At 37.7% G+C, this 17,877-nt stretch overlaps 1 protein-coding gene across 4 annotated transcripts in view; it reads left to right on the top strand.

Moving 5' to 3' along the window:
* The window catches only part of FNBP1L (formin binding protein 1 like), a 52,751-nt gene that overhangs the window by 23,981 nt on the left and 10,893 nt on the right, over positions 1-17,877 (top strand). For 3 of the 4 annotated variants that reach the window (XM_054515754.1, XM_036387670.1, XM_036387669.1), the window contains exons 2-10: positions 244-359; positions 6,876-6,929; positions 8,389-8,536; positions 8,956-9,018; positions 10,269-10,373; positions 11,608-11,736; positions 13,799-13,945; positions 14,705-14,908; positions 17,200-17,358. In XM_054515754.1, the coding sequence (XP_054371729.1) occupies positions 244-359; positions 6,876-6,929; positions 8,389-8,536; positions 8,956-9,018; positions 10,269-10,373; positions 11,608-11,736; positions 13,799-13,945; positions 14,705-14,908; positions 17,200-17,358 (1,125 nt within the window). The remainder of the gene's footprint in view (positions 1-243; positions 360-6,875; positions 6,930-8,388; positions 8,537-8,955; positions 9,019-10,268; positions 10,374-11,607; positions 11,737-13,798; positions 13,946-14,704; positions 14,909-17,199; positions 17,359-17,877) is intronic. The other variant, XM_036387672.1, reaches the window with a different exon arrangement.

The following is a 17,877-nucleotide window of genomic DNA, read 5'->3' as shown; positions in this document are numbered from 1 at the left end:
TCATGCAAGTATTTATAGCGGTTTTTATAAAAAGAGGTAGATCTGTTCCTGCACGTGAAACCTGCTGTTCTGGTATATATGGCTGATACGTATATACACATTTAACTGATTTATAACTTGAATGACTTCTACCCCAGTAGCAAACATTCCCTCAGAGCACAGCTTACAAATAAATGTGTAAATCTGCTGCTGCTGTGATTCTTAACTAATTCTGGGTAATTTTGTTTCCTCTTGTTTTTAAAGGATCAGTTTGATAACTTGGACAAGCATACACAGTGGGGCATTGACTTCTTGGAGAAATACGCAAAATTTGTAAAAGAAAGGATAGAAATTGAGCAAAACTATGCAAAACAACTGAGGTAAGGCTTTTTTTCTCTGCAAGTGGATCTTAGAAGTTACTTAAAATCACTGTATCACTTGGTGGGCAAATATGAAATGTCATGATTAATGACTGTTTTTCATTTACAGAGTGAATTAGATCACTAGCTTTTTTCACAACAGACCAGTCCAAAACAAAATTATCTTTGGGTGTGCACTTGCTTGCTTGTTTTTGCCTTCTCTCCTACTCTTCTCTCCCACCCACCCTTCAGATCTTTGAACTAAAAAGGTTTAAGGCTTAAAATTAAAGATTCAAAACAAGGAAAACCATAGTGATTTTTTGCACTGACTATCAGCATGTTTGCTGTAAAGTGCATTATCTGTATCTACACTTGAGAGTGTGTGTCTGCCTCTGCTACTAACTAATTTCTCATGTTGAATTGGCAAGAGCTACACTACATTGTGTTAAGGAATCTGATGGAAATAATTGAGTTGAACTTGAGAAAACAACAAGACCTTCCTGTCCTTAAAGCACACCCTTTCCATAGCAGGTCTTGTCCCTTTGGGTGAGACTGTAACCCAGCCACCTTTTGTCTCAGCTCTGTTCTGTAGCTGCCAAGTGAAACATCTTTGAGGTCCAATAGGAATTTCCCTTCAGGGATCATACAGGGAGAGTAGCAGCCATGAAATGGCTGCTTCAGAATAAAGTTATTTCTTCAGCATAAAGTAGGTTAATTTTTACCAACAGTGCACACAGTGCTTGAAGAATAAAATTGAAAGTAAGACAATCTTGTGAACTTGGCCTTCACCTCATCTTTATTGTCCTGAATTCCTTTGGGTGTTCAACTGAAGCTGCAAGCCTACCCTTGTCAGGCTGAAACTGATAGCAACTTCTCTCCTGTGGTTTCTTCCATCATTTGCAAATCAGATTGTCACTAGATAGAGAGCTGAGAAATCCTTCCTCATTAATACAGTAATGAGGTTCCCAGCTGAGGACATGGATGTTCTGTATCTGGGCTGCTCATTTCCTTTTTGATTTCTTTATCAGTTTCTTTTCATCCAGTTGTATATATTCACCTAACATAATAACCCATTGTTTTACTGAAGGAATTTTTTTCTTGGAAGGAAGAAAATAAGTTCCACTTTTCCAAAGCTGGTATAGAAGAACTTGAGCAGGTAAAGGAGAGTTGGAAGCATGCACAGCACAGTTGGCAGCCCTGTTTTAATTTGTTTTCAGTTGTCTGTTAAAAAATAGAGATATATTTTGTTTCCACAGATCTCTATCCAGATCTTTTCCTTAAATAGTATTAACAAATGACATCTTGCTTAATTGTATTTAAAGGTTCGTTCCACAGCTTGCAAGATGAGACGCCACATTATTACTTCAGGATTTGAATAAAAATAGGAAATTTTCTCTGTTGAACATTTTACTCTGGGTAAAACTATTGATTTTTCTCGAAGTGTCTTTCAAAAATGAAAGAGTTTTGTCGAGTACCCGTTGTGTCAGATGACTGGAGTGACTGTCCCTGTGCAGTAAGTATGACAGCTCTGGGAAGCACAGGTCTTGCTGCACACACGTTACACAGTGCATGTGCACTTCCTGCCTGCTTCCCACCAGGGGCTGGACAGCACACACATCACAGGGTGACTGATTTTCTGCCAGGAGACCAGTTCATGAGTTACTCTTTGATATTCTTGCATATATATTCTTTGGGGGAGACTTGACTCTTTAGTAATGAACTGTCCCAAGATAACACCTTGATTTCGGCCATCATTGCTCCTGAGGACACGCACTATTTTTAATTATGTAACATAGTTGTGATGCCCAGGGGGGATTGAGATCAAGCAAAATTGTCACCTTCAGAAGAGTTAGCCAGCCTGCATCTTGGTCCTGGGAAGTTCTGAGAGAGATCTTGTGGGATGGACTGTGGTTCTGGTAATTTTAATATTGGCAGCATATGGCCTGTGAGATAGATATTAATATCCCTAATGGAAATTTCTAGTATATCACGTTTTCTTCCTTTTGTAATGGAAAACAGTCTGAAAAAGAGTGTTTGAGAGTCTTTTAATATTGAACTTTACAACTGAGATTAATAATGCTCTTGGTTAGTAGAGTATAAACAGTACAGGAAGTGGTCACCTCTTGGTAGTTCTGTGGCTCTCTTAGTACTGGGATGGGAGACCAAGGAAAGCCAAGTTTAGTCAGGAGATACAGCTAGTGATGTATGGTGGTATTTTTTTACTGTCTTGGTTTCAGTGTGGACCATGAACATCCTGTTGAGATCATTGATGGATCTTATTCTCATAGACTTCAAGGATGAAAGCTTGAGTGAACTTTTCATAACACTTTTCACTTATTAGAGTCGGTCTCCTGGCAGAAATTCACATTCACTTTGTGTATACCCTTGCATTTTGAAACCTTTATTTTTCTTTCTACTGTCACAACTTAGTGATGAGCCTTTCCCAGGTGCAACAGCCCTTCCAGGTCTTCTAGGAAAGGGCAGGTGATGCATGTACAGCATATGAGGGGCTGTTTGAGCTCCTCATAGATTCTTACTGTATGCAGGTGTTGCATCTCATGGTTGCCAAGTAATTCCAGAAGTGATAACTTTTCCAAATGCTGGTTTTAGGTTTAATTCTTTGCTATTCTTCTTTGATACTGAAAAAATCACAAGAAAAATTGGGGAATCCTCAATTGTCTGTGGGGGGAAAAAAACACCCTAGACAGCTTGTCTTGTCTTTCCTGAAACATACGGTGTTTTGAAACAAAAAAGGACATGTAATTTAATTTTGTTTGAGCTAACTTTAAGGAAAATCTAAAATTTTTTGTGGTGTAGGTCTCAACTAATGTATTGTGTTACCACAAGGTTTGCAAAGGTTTTTAGAGGCTGTAACTGAGTTACAGGAATATGAATCAGGACGAAGATATTGCAGGGTACATTAACACATTGCATTTTAATGATATGACTGTTTAATTAGTTTTTATTTTGTAATTGGAAAAAATGAGATTTAGTATGTGCCAAACTACTGGGCTCTAGACTGAATATTTAAATTGAATTCTCAGATGTTGTTTTTGACCAGCATTGTTTCCTAAAAGGGGCAATGTGAAAGTCTGTTTCGTTCCATATCATTACACACAAAATAATTCTGGAGGTTCACTCCCTTTTCATCCTGTCTAAAGCATTATGACACTTGAGCAGACAGAGGAGTTCCACTTTCTGTGATGTTAGGCAGTAATACAAGTTATACCTGCAGCTGGAGATGAAACTGCCATGGAATAAAATTCCTGAATATGGTCATCTTCTCTATCGTTGGTTTAAAGCAAATAGCTATAATTGCTCCTAAGCTGTTTGTTGCCCATTAAAATTGTGCATTGTGATCTCTGGAGGTACCTGGTTACTCTGATCAAATCTATTTTTCATGTTCCTTCTGCATACTGTTGTGTTTAAGTGATATTTGTATAAATACGGTATGAATATGTGCATATGTCTAGTCAAACTGAGACAGTTTCCACATTTTTATATGCATAATCTTGGAAAGATTTTTGAAAATGGGTGTAAGCTCAAATGTAATGCCGGGTACACAGATTATCACCACATGTGATCATTTCTCAAAACTCTCTTCCTTTGATTGGAGCTGAGATTTTACACTGCTCATTACTATTCAAATATGGTTGTGACAGGTTTTTTTTATAGTCCTGTTGCTATAAACTTAAACATGTGATTTCTTAGTGATTCCAAGGATATTCAGCTTCGTAGACTTGAAATCCAGGTTACACTTTTTTAAGGTTGATTGCTCCAGTGTTTCTGATGAGATGTTACTAAACACAGATAACTGTTACTGTTTTCACCCAGTCCATAATACTGATGTGCAGTCATTGAAGACATCAGAATTGTATTGAAACCATTACTTTACATAGAAATAGGAAACGCTTTTAAGTACTTATTGCAATTTTAGCTACTTAGGAAAGCAAAAAAAGTTTGTGACCAGGCTCATTGGTAATATGATGTAGGGGCTGTAGTGATTTAGTATGAGCAGATACCACAGTACCTGAGCTGCTACCTTCATAGAAATTGTGCTGTGTTGATGCTGCTGCTTCTGTTCTTGATGTGCTGTATTAATTGACTGAAGAAAACTTAGTTTTTGTTATAAACACAATTTTTAACACATCTGTAAAATTTTGTGTAGATGTTCTATGTACCTGACTGTAAGTAATTTTTATCAGCTGAAGCGCTTTTTGAAACTTCTGCCTAGGTGGTTGAGGTGGTACTTCTCTTAAAAATCAGGTTCCTGTCTCACTGGTGTTGACCTGAGACCAATTTATACCAAGAAGTGAGGTTAATAAAATTACAGGAGCAGCACAATTGGATGTGGTTATTCCTGTATAAAATCTGCTTCCAAATGGCTGGCTGTAAGACAGTGTGCTAGAAGCCATCAAAACTTTACTACCAAAGAGGATTAAAGTGTCATCAGCTGGACTTCTCATAGGAAGCAAAGGCATTAATCTTATAGATTTGTTTCTGTTCTGATGATCAGCAATTACTTGTACAATTTTCTTGTAAACTAGTCCAGGTCCGTATCTGAATTCTGAGAATTAGGCATGGATTTAGACTGAAATGTCAGAGGATGTTATGCTCCCTACAAGTGTCAGCTGGCTTCTCTTTGAAGAATGCTTCTCTCTTCAAATCGGTGCTCATACTGGCTGCTTGTCAACCTGTGCTTTTCAACAATTCAAATTTAATATCTCTGTTTTAATTAGGGGTTGGTATTCACTTATTGGAAAAGCTATCTATGCATAATGATTCACATGAACCGTGTCTTTTTCTTTGATATTTAAAACCTGCATTTGCTTGTCATTTTATATTTATTGCCATTGATTACTGTACCTTGTGCTGTTAAATCCTGGTTGCAGTGTCTCAAACCTGTGCGTTCCTTTGATCCAAAGGTAGATGGGATTGACTAATGAATCTGGCAGTTATTAGGAGAAGGGACTATATAGTATTTATGTCTTTCTAGAAATAGTAAACAATTGCATTAAAGAATGAAACCAGAACAAAAATTAGCACAGTAGTAAATAATCTGTATTTATGACCCTTCCCTCCTGCTGTTTTTAAATGTGTGGCATTAGTAAGTAATTTCTTTTCTCATTTTTAACAACTCTGAAAATCTTCCCTTGAAAAGGCTCATGCATGGTTGCTTAGCTACAGCATTGTATGCGTGTTATGCATTTCACCTTCTGAATAAAAATAACATGAATTTTAGGAATTTCCTATTCATTAATAAGCACTGAGGAACAAAGCAGAAAAGTAAGGGAAAATGGAACAGGAATGTTACTTAGTGAATATTTTTTTCCCCTATTTTGTTTATGCATTTTCCTAAAAATGTCTACATTTAATCCCTACCAAGTAGAATGTTACAATAGGCAGTGGGTTCTGGAGATAGAGAACTTGAACTTCAGTAAGAAGGTTACTGTAAAATGTGTTGGTAATTTTTTATTAAAAAGCCAGTGCTTATTCTCTTTCTTAGTACATATTGATATAAAAAGGGCCTTTCTAATAATAGTCAGGTTTTCTTGGTTGTAATCTCAGAAGGTATAGAAACAGGCAAAAGATCCAAGTTTACTATTTCTGCACCAACTGCCTGCTCATATTCTGGTGTATCCTTTGTGAATGGACATAATCTCACTATGTGGGCTTTTGTACCATAGAGATGACTTTCAGATAAATGGATTTGAGGAATTGTACAAGGTTATTTTAGATGAAAGTAGAATTAGCACCTTTGTTTTAGTGGTAAGGTAGTTCATAATTAGTAACAACTGAAGTTACAGAGAGACAGTGAGGTGAAATACACAATATGCATGCCAGATTTTTTTCTCTTAGAATCTTAACTCCTCCATTCCTTTTTTTCCTGCATTCTATGATAAGCAGGTCATTTCATATCAATGGTTTCAAAAATTGGACTGTGATATTGTGCTAAGTGCTGGTCCTGTGGATTCTAGAGATTTACTTGGTTTCTAAAATCTGGGTATTTGCAATGTTGATGGGAGGACAAAATGTAAAATCTCTTTTCAGAAAAGACATGTTGCCTCTCCTGTTCTGGCCATGTCCTTATTAAAGATCTGGAAATAGTGTGGTTAAACTCTTTGCCCTGAATCTGTTCTTCAGAGCTTCCTTCAGGAGTGGAGCTGTGTGCTGGTGGCCCAGCACAGTGTGCACTGTCTGTGTGACACAGTGATCGTGCATTGGCCTTGTCCTCGTCTGCTGCTGCCTTCTGCATGTGGGAATAGGATGTTCAATAACAAACTCTGCATTTCGTGTCTGCTCACTGCAGTAGAAGTTCTAAAACGTTTGCAAATTGCTCTAGGTCAGAGTGGTGTAAAACTTTGATAATACTGTAGATTTCAGCCTTGTGTTATCTAAAGGACCCTTATAAGTTGACAGAGGGAATAGATTTGTTTATAGAACATTAAACAGAAATAATTTGTTCATGCAGTTTTCTATGTGTGTCTTCTCAAAAGAGATTCTAAACTAGGATCTTGTTTTGTTCTTCTTTAATAGAAATCTGGTAAAGAAGTACTGTCCTAAACGCTCACCAAAAGACGAGGAACCCAGGTAAAAATGTCCATTTCAAGTTCTGTGTGTAAAAAGTGAAAACTAACTGTATACGCTGTCCTTTTATGGATTTTTTATTTAAGATAAAGTATTTAATTGGTGATGACAACAAAAGAATTGTGCTTGGCTTCTTACAGTTCTGCTATAATTCTCAAGCATGTTCACTTCTATTGGTATTTTAGTGTAGTAGACATGGCAGGTTGTACTTGCTCCCCTCCAAAATAATCTTTAGGTAACTTAAATTTTGAAAGCAGAAGTTTAGCTTACTATGTACAGACGAGTATTGTTTTTTAAAGAAAAGCAAGTGTGTGTCCTTAGGCTTTAGTTTTTTGCTTAGTAATAGAGATTTTCAGTGCATTTTTATGGCAATACAAATGTAGCTATGCATCTCTATAGTGAGACATGAGTGTACACAAATTGTCATGTTATGGGCAAGAGGAGCTCTCAAAATGCTGATTTGCTTTGACTCCGGAGACAAAATAAGTGGATGTCTACTGGTGGAGGAACAATTTGTGCTAAACAACTTTATTTATCAAAAATGTGCTTGTCTTGCTGTCCATTCCACAGCCATTTAGAAATTTATTTGAAAAAGCATAGTATTTTTTTTCTTTAGGGCTAAGCCCTAGGAAATAAAACAAGTGGACAAGTTTCAGGTTGCAGCCAGAGCACATACTGTGCAGAGTGCCTGAGAATTCACAGTAGGAATTCCTCTAGCTCTTGAAACGATGTAAAGATCCTGGACCTGAGGGAATAGGCCTTCCAGTGCTAGAGTGGCATTTGAAATTCCCAAAAGCCAAGCCTATGGAGATGGCAGTAATCCACAATTAAAAGAGAGAAAGATGTATATTTTAATGTGGTGCCTGTTTTTTTTTCCCTTTCTTCCCTTCCACACATACTTTCTACCCTTTGCCCCTCCTCTTCCCCCCTTTTCAGTGCCAGCCATAGTGGCACCTTACTTCCAGCCAAGAGGTGGGCAGGCAAACAGGCAGCTGTCTGCAGAGCTGATAGCAAACCTGTTCAGTAACCCCATCGGCATGCATAGCAGTGGCATGATTGGCATGTTCCACCCTGGAGAGCACCGAGCACATCATCTGCAGCAGGCTCAGCTCCCAGCCTAGGGACGGGGGTATCCCTTCCCAGGCTCAGGCCCCTGCCGGGCCAGCTTAGGAGATGCCACTGTACTACAGGGCTTGCCAGGTAGTGTTCTTCTTCTTTCTTTTCCATCCACAAACCCCCTGTTCTTGTAAAACGTGTTTGAAGAGACGTTGCAACGTGTAGTCCGTGCTAGGCTTAACTTAGGCTTTCCCAGCTTGTGTTTTACTCTGACTCAATTAGCATTAAGATAAGGTTTATTGTAAAATGTCTGTGTTTTTTTATTCAATCAGGAGTACAGGCTATACTAAAATAAGTGTATTTTAAAAAGCTGCCTAACTTTTTGTGTGTGTGTGCTTTCTGTCAGGTTTACCTCGTGTATTGCCTTTTTTAACATCCTCAATGAGCTGAATGACTATGCAGGGCAGCGAGAAGTAGTTGCAGAAGAAATGGGACACAGAGTGTATGGAGAATTGATGAGATATTCTCATGATCTGAAAACTGAGAGAAAAATGGTAATTTCTGTGGTTTTAAAGTTGAAAATAGCATATCAAGATGTATGTCTTTTAGTGAACTGATGTATTTGTTTACCCATTTTGATGAACACAGCAATACATAGGTTTTGTGATACATTTATTAAACACATTTAAAGTTTTTAGATAATATATAATGTTATATACTATAATACAGTTATTAAACCTAAAAATTATTTTCTTGGGAAGACAGTGTTTGCTAGAGATCTTTTTTTTTTTTTTTTGCCGGTGTACCACAGTATCTGGGATACAATTCTTGTATGTTAGGTAATATCTTCCAAAGAGTATGGGTAGCTTGTGGAAGATACTGCACATCATAGGCTGATAACTAGAGCAGGGACTAATTATTGGTAATAATACTAAAAATATAGGCAAATTTAATTTATTTGTGGTGTTTTTAGCATCTTCAGGAAGGGCGAAAGGCTCAGCAGTATCTGGACATGTGCTGGAAACAGATGGATAATGTGAGTTTGTGTTTGGATTTTATTCCTGTTGAACTTAAATAAGATATACTGGCTATAGTGGAATTGTTTTCATCTCTCTTGCTTAGATTTAATATTGAGGTATATTACTAAATATACAAATAATTTAGTAACATAATACAATTCAATGTATTTATAGTTCCCAAATTAAAAATCTCCTGTAAACAGCTTCTGTGTTTGTGTTTGTGAGAAGCCTTGGCTTTTATCCAGCATAACCAGCATAAAGGAATCTGGTTTTAGCATGGGTACAGACTTTTGTTGCTTCTCCTTGGGCTACTAAAAATGATAGTTTATTTATATGAAGATGAAATCTTAAGTCACTGAATTTGACTTGAGCTTGAGGGCTTGTTCCAAGGTATATTCAAGAATACCACTATAGACTATTGAATTTTTGGAAGATAGAATTACTGTTTAACAGATAAATGCAGGAAGTGAATGTCTGTAGGACAGACTGTAAGCTTCTTTTTCTTGAAACAAATGCTTTTAAAGATAAGAATATATAAAATTCAACCAAGTCTGTTCAAGATGCATTCTGATATTCTGGTTGTCTGTCTTAAAAAATTATTATACCTTTGATTCAGATTATTGTGAAGCAGTACTGAAGAAGTGAATTTCTGTTTTGTTGTTGTGGTCCCAGATGAGCAGGGTCTTGCTTCCCTGTCATGTCAAAGAGTTCTGCTCTTCATCAGAGGATCAGAATAGAAGCATATGTGGTAGTTTTAGATGTTATCTCTTCACCAAGATAGTTCCCACAGTTCAGCTCAAGCAATACAGTGCTGTATATTTACCTGAGTGCAAAGTCAGTCTTTTAAATACATTTAGATGCCTTTAAGGGACACACCCACCTCAGTTGCCTGACTTTGCTGTGAAGCAGGAGCTCAGTGTCTCAGTTGCAGTTTCTCTCTAGAGATGTGAAATTCTGCAATAATTTTTCCTACAGCAGTTGTCTTGACAACAGCTGCATATAGAGAACATCAAGTATATTGACTACTGTTGTCTGTGCTACCTGCAGCTGTGGCACTTGACATGAATACTGATGATGATTGTAGTGTAGATACGTCCTTCACACTGCCTTCAAAATAATTCAGTTGACCTAGTTGCTGTGCTAACTATGTGCTTCTTTAAAGGGACTTAGTGAATTTAAGATACTTAAAAGGGAGCTTTGATATTTAGAATTCAGAATGAATGTTGGAATAGTGGCTGTTGAAGCAGTAAGTTTGTGCCTTTTGTAGAGCAAAAAGAAATTTGAGAGAGAATGCAGAGAGGCAGAGAAGGCACAGCAAAGCTATGAGCGACTGGACAATGACACTAATGCAACAAAGGCTGATGTTGAGAAGGTAAGGGTGTGGTGGCTTTACTTTATTATCAATTGTATTTCATTTACATGTTAATCATCAGTACTGAAACAATATTCATGGAGTGTGTAACATTGTGTGTAAAATATGCTTACTTGTTATGTGCAAAATCAAAGTTCCAGTGACGTGTAAGACAGCACGTGAAAAGAGTGTGCTTCAGAATCAGAATGGTTTGGGTTGGAATGGACCTTGAGGACTCCCCTGCCATGAGCAGGGACAGCTTCCACTAGACCAAGTTGCTCAAAGCCCTGTCCAACGTGGCCTTGAACACTGCCAGGGATGGGGCATCCACAGCTGCTCTGGGCAACCTGTTCTAGTGCCTCACCAACCTCACAGGGAAGAATTTTTTCCTAATGTCAAATCTAAACCTGCCCTCTGAGTTAAAAATCATTCCCCCTTGCCCAATCGCTACCTGCCCTTGTGAAAAGTCCCTCTCCAGCTCTCTTGTAGACCCTCTTTAGGTACTGGAAGGGGCTCTGAGGTGTCCCCAAAGCCTTTGCTTCTCCAGGCTGAAAATCTCCAAATCTCAGCCTGTCTTTATAGGAGAGATGCTCCAGTCCTCTGGTGATCTTTGTCCTGTTTGGACTCTTCCCAGCAGATCCATTTCCTTCCTGTGCTGAGGCCACTCCAGGTGGGGTCTCAGGAGGGCTGAGCAGAGGGGCAGAGGCAGCTCCCTTGGCCTGCTGGCCACGCTGCTTTTGGTGGAGCCCAGGATAGGGTTGGCTTTGTGGGCTGTGAGTGCACATTGCAAGGGCCCCCAGTCCTTCTCCTCAGGGCTGCTCTCACCCCATTCTCTCCCAGCCTGTGTTAGTGCTTGGGATCACTCCAGCTCACATGCAGGACCTGGCACTTGGCCTTGTTAAAGTTCATGAGTCCCTCTGGATGGCTGTGCTGAGTGTCTTCCTTTAACTGGCAGCTGTCTGCTGTTTGGTACCTCATGGTTTATGGGATCAGTCACTTCTGTGGGTTTTAGGATACACATTTAGCAGTCTGGCTAAGGGAGCTACAGTGATCATTGCTTTCTCTATGTACAACAAATGAAATTTTGGAGTGCCAGTATATGTCAAGTCTCACATTCTTTATATTTCAGTTATAAGGATGTTGGCTTTGATGACTTGTGACTACTGTTACTGCACAGTTGATAAAATAAATAAATAATGCTGTGTGTCACTGAAAAGTACAAGACATGTTTAACCTGGTAACACTTTCCTACTAGGCCAAGCAACAGTTAAACCTGCGCACACACATGGCTGATGAAAACAAAAATGAATATGCTGCACAACTACAGAATTTTAATGGAGAACAGCACAAACACTACTACATTGTCATTCCTCAGATTTACAAGGTAAAAGAATTCACGATAAAGTATGTCTAATCCTTTTCTAATGAAGAAGTAGGCTTTAAAATTAAAAACTCTGGTTTTTTTTGGATGTTAGTGGATCATTTTATCAAGAAATTACCATAATCTTGAGACAACTTGTGTTTTTTCATGAGAGTGCTTACCATACTAATGCGTAGATTTCTAACTAAAATGCTTGCTTGCATTTTCTCTAAGATTTATACTTTATAGAGTCTTAGTTTAAATATTTCTGAAAGGGTCTGGCAAAATAAACACTAGAGATGTCTGGGTGAGAGAAGACATTTAAAACAATCATTCTAATAAGGGTTGGTCAGTAGTTCTCAGGGTCCTTGTGAGTTTGTGTGATGCTCTGCCTGTGCTGAGGTGAAGGACAGCCCAGAGCTGATGGTGGCTGTGCTTTCATGGATCTCATGCATGGGTTAAAAAGGCTGCATTGGAAGCACAAGTTCCAGCACCCTCCCAGCCCCCAGTTAGTCCTTGCTCCATCACTGTTACCAGCAATCCACAGGTCTCTCTCAACCAAGTAAAAAAGTTAAAGATCAATACTTTGCATCTAAAGTGGGGATTTCTTGAGATGCTTTATGTAGCTAGTAAGATTTGTTTTTACATCTTTCAAAAACATGGACTTTGCAAAACTGGAAAACCAGTTTAAAATAGTTGGGGTATCAGGTGAGGAGAGTTCAGAAGTGTGTTGGCATGTAGCCATTTGGGAAATATGGGTGGGAACTGATACTGAGACAGGGAGTGAGGAAATGCAAGATGAAACACTGGGTTTATTTGGAGGAATTCAGCTTCAATATGATTGATATTTTCCAGCAGCACAGGTCGGTTTGTATTTTTTTTTAAATACTTACTAGAAGGTCTAGGATTCACAGGAGAAAATTACCTTGGCTTATTAAAGAATTTTCTAATATTTTAACAGTTAAGCAGCACCACAGTAGGTCTGACTTCACACACTGATCCAAGAACTGCAGTCAGCTCCCAGCAGAAACAGGTTGATCATCTTTGTAGCTTGCACCAGACTTGTGCTTTACTGCCTTTATTTCTCCAGGGTTAAGATCCATTATCATTGTAAGATATTACTCATATTTTTTGAACTCTACAGTAAGAGTAGAAAGGCCTAGACCTGTTTTCTCTTGGGACTACACTTTATTACTTCACTGCAAGTATTTGGGGACATTCCATGGGAAAAACTTGGAGAATGGTTTAGCACGTCGAGGTGGTTGTTTTGTCTTAGAGAGACAAAATTGAATATTGTTTGAGACATCTGCCTCAGTGTAGATAGAGGAAAGATTCAACTTCTTATCCAGTTTTTGACAACCTATTGGTATATGTTTTACTGATTTTTGGTTTTGTTTGGGGTGTTTTCCACATTCAGGTGAAAAGCCCACAGCTGTTATCTTAACAGTATTTCTCTTGAATTTATTCTTTTGTGTTCTGTTCCAGTAAACTTTGATTGCAAATCTTATGTAATGGTATTCTTCTCTTTATTTTCTTGCACACTGCTAAAGGAAATGGTTTGTATTTCAAATCAGTGTCTAAAGTGCCAATAATTTTAATTTTTCTTATTTTTCCTGTATTTTAAATAATTGGTATTGCTTGGAAGGTATAATAATAAAAGCAACATGGATATATTTATCACCAGAGAGGAATTACTTTGAACTAGAAGGAGAGAGTGAGGAGATGTAGAAATCAGTAAAATTTCTTCAATGTGGTTGTCATTTTTGCATAAAACAAATACTTCAAACAGTTGCCTGTAAACACTGTACATGTGCTTTATAAAAGAAAAAGGAAAAGAAAGTCCCATCCATTACATGATTTTTAGAAATCAAAGAGCATGAAGTCTTCATAACTATTGTACTGGGCATCCTAAGACTGTGTCTGCAAGGAGTTCTAAGTTCTGGTTTTTTTAAGCAGATAAAAATACTGGGGAAGCATAGAAATTCTGTCCCACACTGTGGTGACCACAGTAACTGCCTATGTCAGGATCGAGGAGGAAAAAAAACAGCAAATGAAAGCTTTATTTTATCTTTCTTTGCACTTGCAGCAACTTCAAGAAATGGATGAAAGGAGGACTATCAAACTTAGTGAATGTTACAAAGGCTTTGCTGACTCTGAGCGCAAGGTTATTCCAATTATCTCAAAATGCTTGGAGGGGATGATCCTTGCAGCAAAATCAGTTGATGAACATAGAGTAAGTAGAACTGAGTAACTTTTTAAATATGTGTGAGCAATTGAAGTGCTGCAGAAGCTGTGAAGAGGGGAAGGACTGACTTACCCTGTACAGTTACCTTTCTCTTGTCAAATATTTTCTTCAAAAGTGTTGTGACTTCCATTTCAGCAGAAGGGACCACTTCTGCTTTTGTTGTCTGCTCTCTTTCTGCTTTTGTTGTCTGCTCTCTTTCTGCTTTATTGATTTAGTGTAATCTGAATATCTCTGACACATTCTCATTGGGTGTGATTTTGGACACATTATTTTGGTTATCTTAAAATATCCTGCAATACCGTGGTCGTTATTTTCCCCTGCATGTGACATTAAAACATATAAAGGGTGTTCAGTTAACAAAGTATTCATTCTGTGTCCTGCTTGACTGCAGCAGGTTCTGTCCTATTTTATCTTACTACATCTAGTTTCTTAGTTCTGTCTTTATTTCAGTGCCACTGTTGTAAGATTAAAAGGTGGAAAGTAGTTTGGCCCTGTTTTAAATTTGTGGTAACCTTTGGGAAGTATTTACTGGAATATTCTGAATAGCAGAGTATGCTTTGCTATACACTCATGAACAATGCTGAGATAAAAGAATGTTATCTTCACTTGCTCTATCCAAAAGTGTGTGTTTTGAGCTCACTCTTACTTTCTGTGCATCTCTGCAATTAAATGGAAAATTTGTCTCCATTTTTTCTCTCTGGTTCTTGATGGGTTTGCTTTTTAAACTCCTTAATGTCCTGTGTTTAGGACTCTCAACTAGTGATAGACTGCTTCAAATCTGGTTTTGAGCCTCCTGGAGATTTTCCATTTGAAGACTACAGTCAGAATATTTACAGAACTATCTCTGATGGAACCATCAGTACACCAAAGCAAGAGGGAATGAGAATTGATACAAAAACTACAGTTGGCAAGGCTAAAGGAAAGCTGTGGCTATTTGGAAAGAAACCAAAGGTAACAATTAAGAAATTACTATTGGGAAAATTAAAATTTGAACATTGAGAGTATATGGAAGCAGCAATTAATGTAGTTATAAAAAATCTTCCCCTTGTCTGCCCATGTCTTTTAAAGTATGTGTAAGGAGATCAGAAGGGTTGAGTAGGTTTGGGTACTTACCATGGTAAAAATCAAGTTGTCAATGGGGAAGTTTTTCAGTTTTTCTTCTAGTAATTTGTGTCTGGGAGCATTTTTAATAGTTATTTGATAAAAGTAGCTTCCCATTACTGTAATGTTTCTAAGATTCTGTAAAGACTTTCTGTAGTTGCATAGGAAAGGTATTAATTGTGAGTGTAAAAATAAGGAGAGGAGAGAGTATGCTTTGGAATTGGGCAGACTTCAGATCTGTCTGTTATGGCACAAAAAGCAACCCCCTTCTAAATGTCACATTTATATGGAGGAGTATAGGTTTTTATTACACCTCTTGCAAGTTTTGAAAACTCCCAAGGTTTCTCTGAAAACATCAAAATTTATAATCTATCACTGGTAAAACGTACTGTGGAAGCTCCATAAAGGTAAATGTACTAGAAGAAATATTATTAGGAACTAGGTAAAAATATTCCAATGCTCAAGAAAAAATTGAAAGCATTGAAATTACTACTTTGTTTTCTTATGAGTTACAGTTCACACTTTCTGTGCAAGATGCCTTTGTGGATCAACAGAAGATTGTCAGTACATGAATTAGCTATATAAATGAATGGAGCATGTACATATTTAAATTTATTTATCTTAATATTGGAGCATATCAGTGAGCTGTTTTAATGATTCCCACAAATTTTTGTGAGATTATTTTAATGCTCCAAGCCAGTTTCTGTCATTTATTACGGGAAACTATTCTTAGGCTTCTTCATAGTATTCTGAGACAGTAGGTATTTACAGAAAGGAAGGATACAGCTGATTTTTTTATTCCATCCTCAGTATATGATATAACTCCAGCTGTGTGTTAAAACTGATTGTTTCCTTTTCATGCAGTATAATTAATGATTCATAGCATGCATTAATACATGGACATATATATTGCATTTGTCTGCAGAGGTGGGTGAGATTCAGCCTGTTCTGAAATCAGATGACAATTGCCAGTTTGACCACCAGACATCTTTCTGAGAGTTTGGAGAGTTACATAAACGTACCCTGGTTTCAGCCTGGTCCTTGGCATTTGCTGTAGTTTATTAGATACCCCTTAGTGTGATGACAGCTGAAATAAGCTGACAAGACTTGCCCTACTCTTCCTTCTCCCCAGTTCAGTCACTGTGTGCAGCATTCAGGGAGTCAGCCTTACTGGTTTCTCTGTGGAGTCACAGGTGTGACGTGTGTGCACATACTGCATGCATCTCTTCCCTAAGGACGTGGATGAGATTTTGTCCCTGATTTTCACCTGGTTTTGGGGAGGATGGAGGAGTGCTCTACAAAACAGCAGCTGGAAGCAAAATATTTACTGAAAGTTACATATTTAATTCCAAATACTGTTCACATGTTTTAAAATATATTCTTAAGTTATCTATTATAAAATCAGTTGGTTTACTACAGCTGGGGTATTCATGGGGGTCTTTGGACCTTCATTTAGCTGAAACTATGGCTGGTCTTGACTTCCAGGTATTCCTTTACCTATTTTTAATGTTGTCAAAGACATAAAAGCCTTTTGTAAAGGGAATGAGTTGTGCAGTGGTGGGATTAGAGGGAAATTGAACTGGGCAAGAATAGCAGAAGCATAAGAGACAAAAAATGAGAGAAGCAATTTGAAAAAAGGGAAGGAGGTTCTTGTGATGGTATTAAGAATGCCATGCAGCCATTGTGTCAGTCCAGCTTGACTGCAGAGTTTGAGAATGCTTTTTGTTTTAGTCATTCTCTATGGACATACCAAATATTTCTGTTTTGGCTAACCTGGTCGGGTGCCTCGATATGTAGGAGGAAGGAGTGAGCAGAAATGCTTGAGCTTCCAGGATTGTAACTAAACTGGCAATAGCAGAGCTGTTTTAGGAAAAGAGACAGGGAGCTTTGGGATCTTGTTAGGATCTTGTGCCAGTGTTGAGGCTAAAGCTTCCTTCCTTCTCTGCAGCAGCCCATAACTCTGAAGATGAACTCATGACAGAAAGCTTTTAAACCCAATGCAGTTATAGTATAAATGTGTCTGGAATGTTACAACCTGTTTCTGTGTTGGATGGAAATTTTATTTTTGTAAGACAGAATTTTCATTTTAAAATCACTTTGAACATTTGGCTTATTTATTGCTTTCTTTATTTCCACATTAGCCACAATCCCCACCCCTAACCCCTACTAGTTTATACACATCCAGTACTCCTAATGGGTCCCAGTATCCCATATTCTCCATTGAACCAGTGCATTATTGCATGAGTGACATAAAAACAGGGAAGCCCAGAATTCCTTCTTTCAGAAGCCTCAAAAGAGGGGTAAGTTTGATAACAAGTTGAAATGCATGATGGGCTATGAGCAGTGTGTTTGTGATGTGGCTTTTCTAATGCTCTTCACCCTCATTATAAGGCTTACTTAGTTAAAATTAACATGTCAGCCATAAGGTCAGTTTTAGGATACTTTGTTTCATACTATTCAGAAGTTACCAACAGATTAAAAAGAAATTAAAATAGAAATATTCTTTATCACATTTGAAATGCTCATGCCTAAAAAAAGGTGTTATAAAGAGGGTGCTCAGCATGTGTTTGATTTTCATTGTTGTTCACATTCACAAATGTTTTCCTACCATCATGTAACATATATTTTCAGTAATTGATCATTGGATATACGGTTACCACAAAAATCATCTGACAGATCCAATGTCTTATTTGCTGACTTTGAAAATAGTAGAAGTTGATTACGAGACACTGAAATAAGAAGGAAGAATTTAATTCCTTTTGTACATTAAATGCTATAGCTTATGGTGATGGCAGATTTTGAAATACTGATTTTAAAAA

This window comes from Molothrus ater, chromosome 9 (genome assembly GCF_012460135.2).
Source record: "Molothrus ater isolate BHLD 08-10-18 breed brown headed cowbird chromosome 9, BPBGC_Mater_1.1, whole genome shotgun sequence".
Classification (NCBI taxonomy): Eukaryota; Metazoa; Chordata; class Aves; order Passeriformes; family Icteridae; genus Molothrus; species Molothrus ater.
Note: the sequence above shows the minus strand (reverse complement) of the source record. Positions and strands in the feature narration are given on the sequence as shown.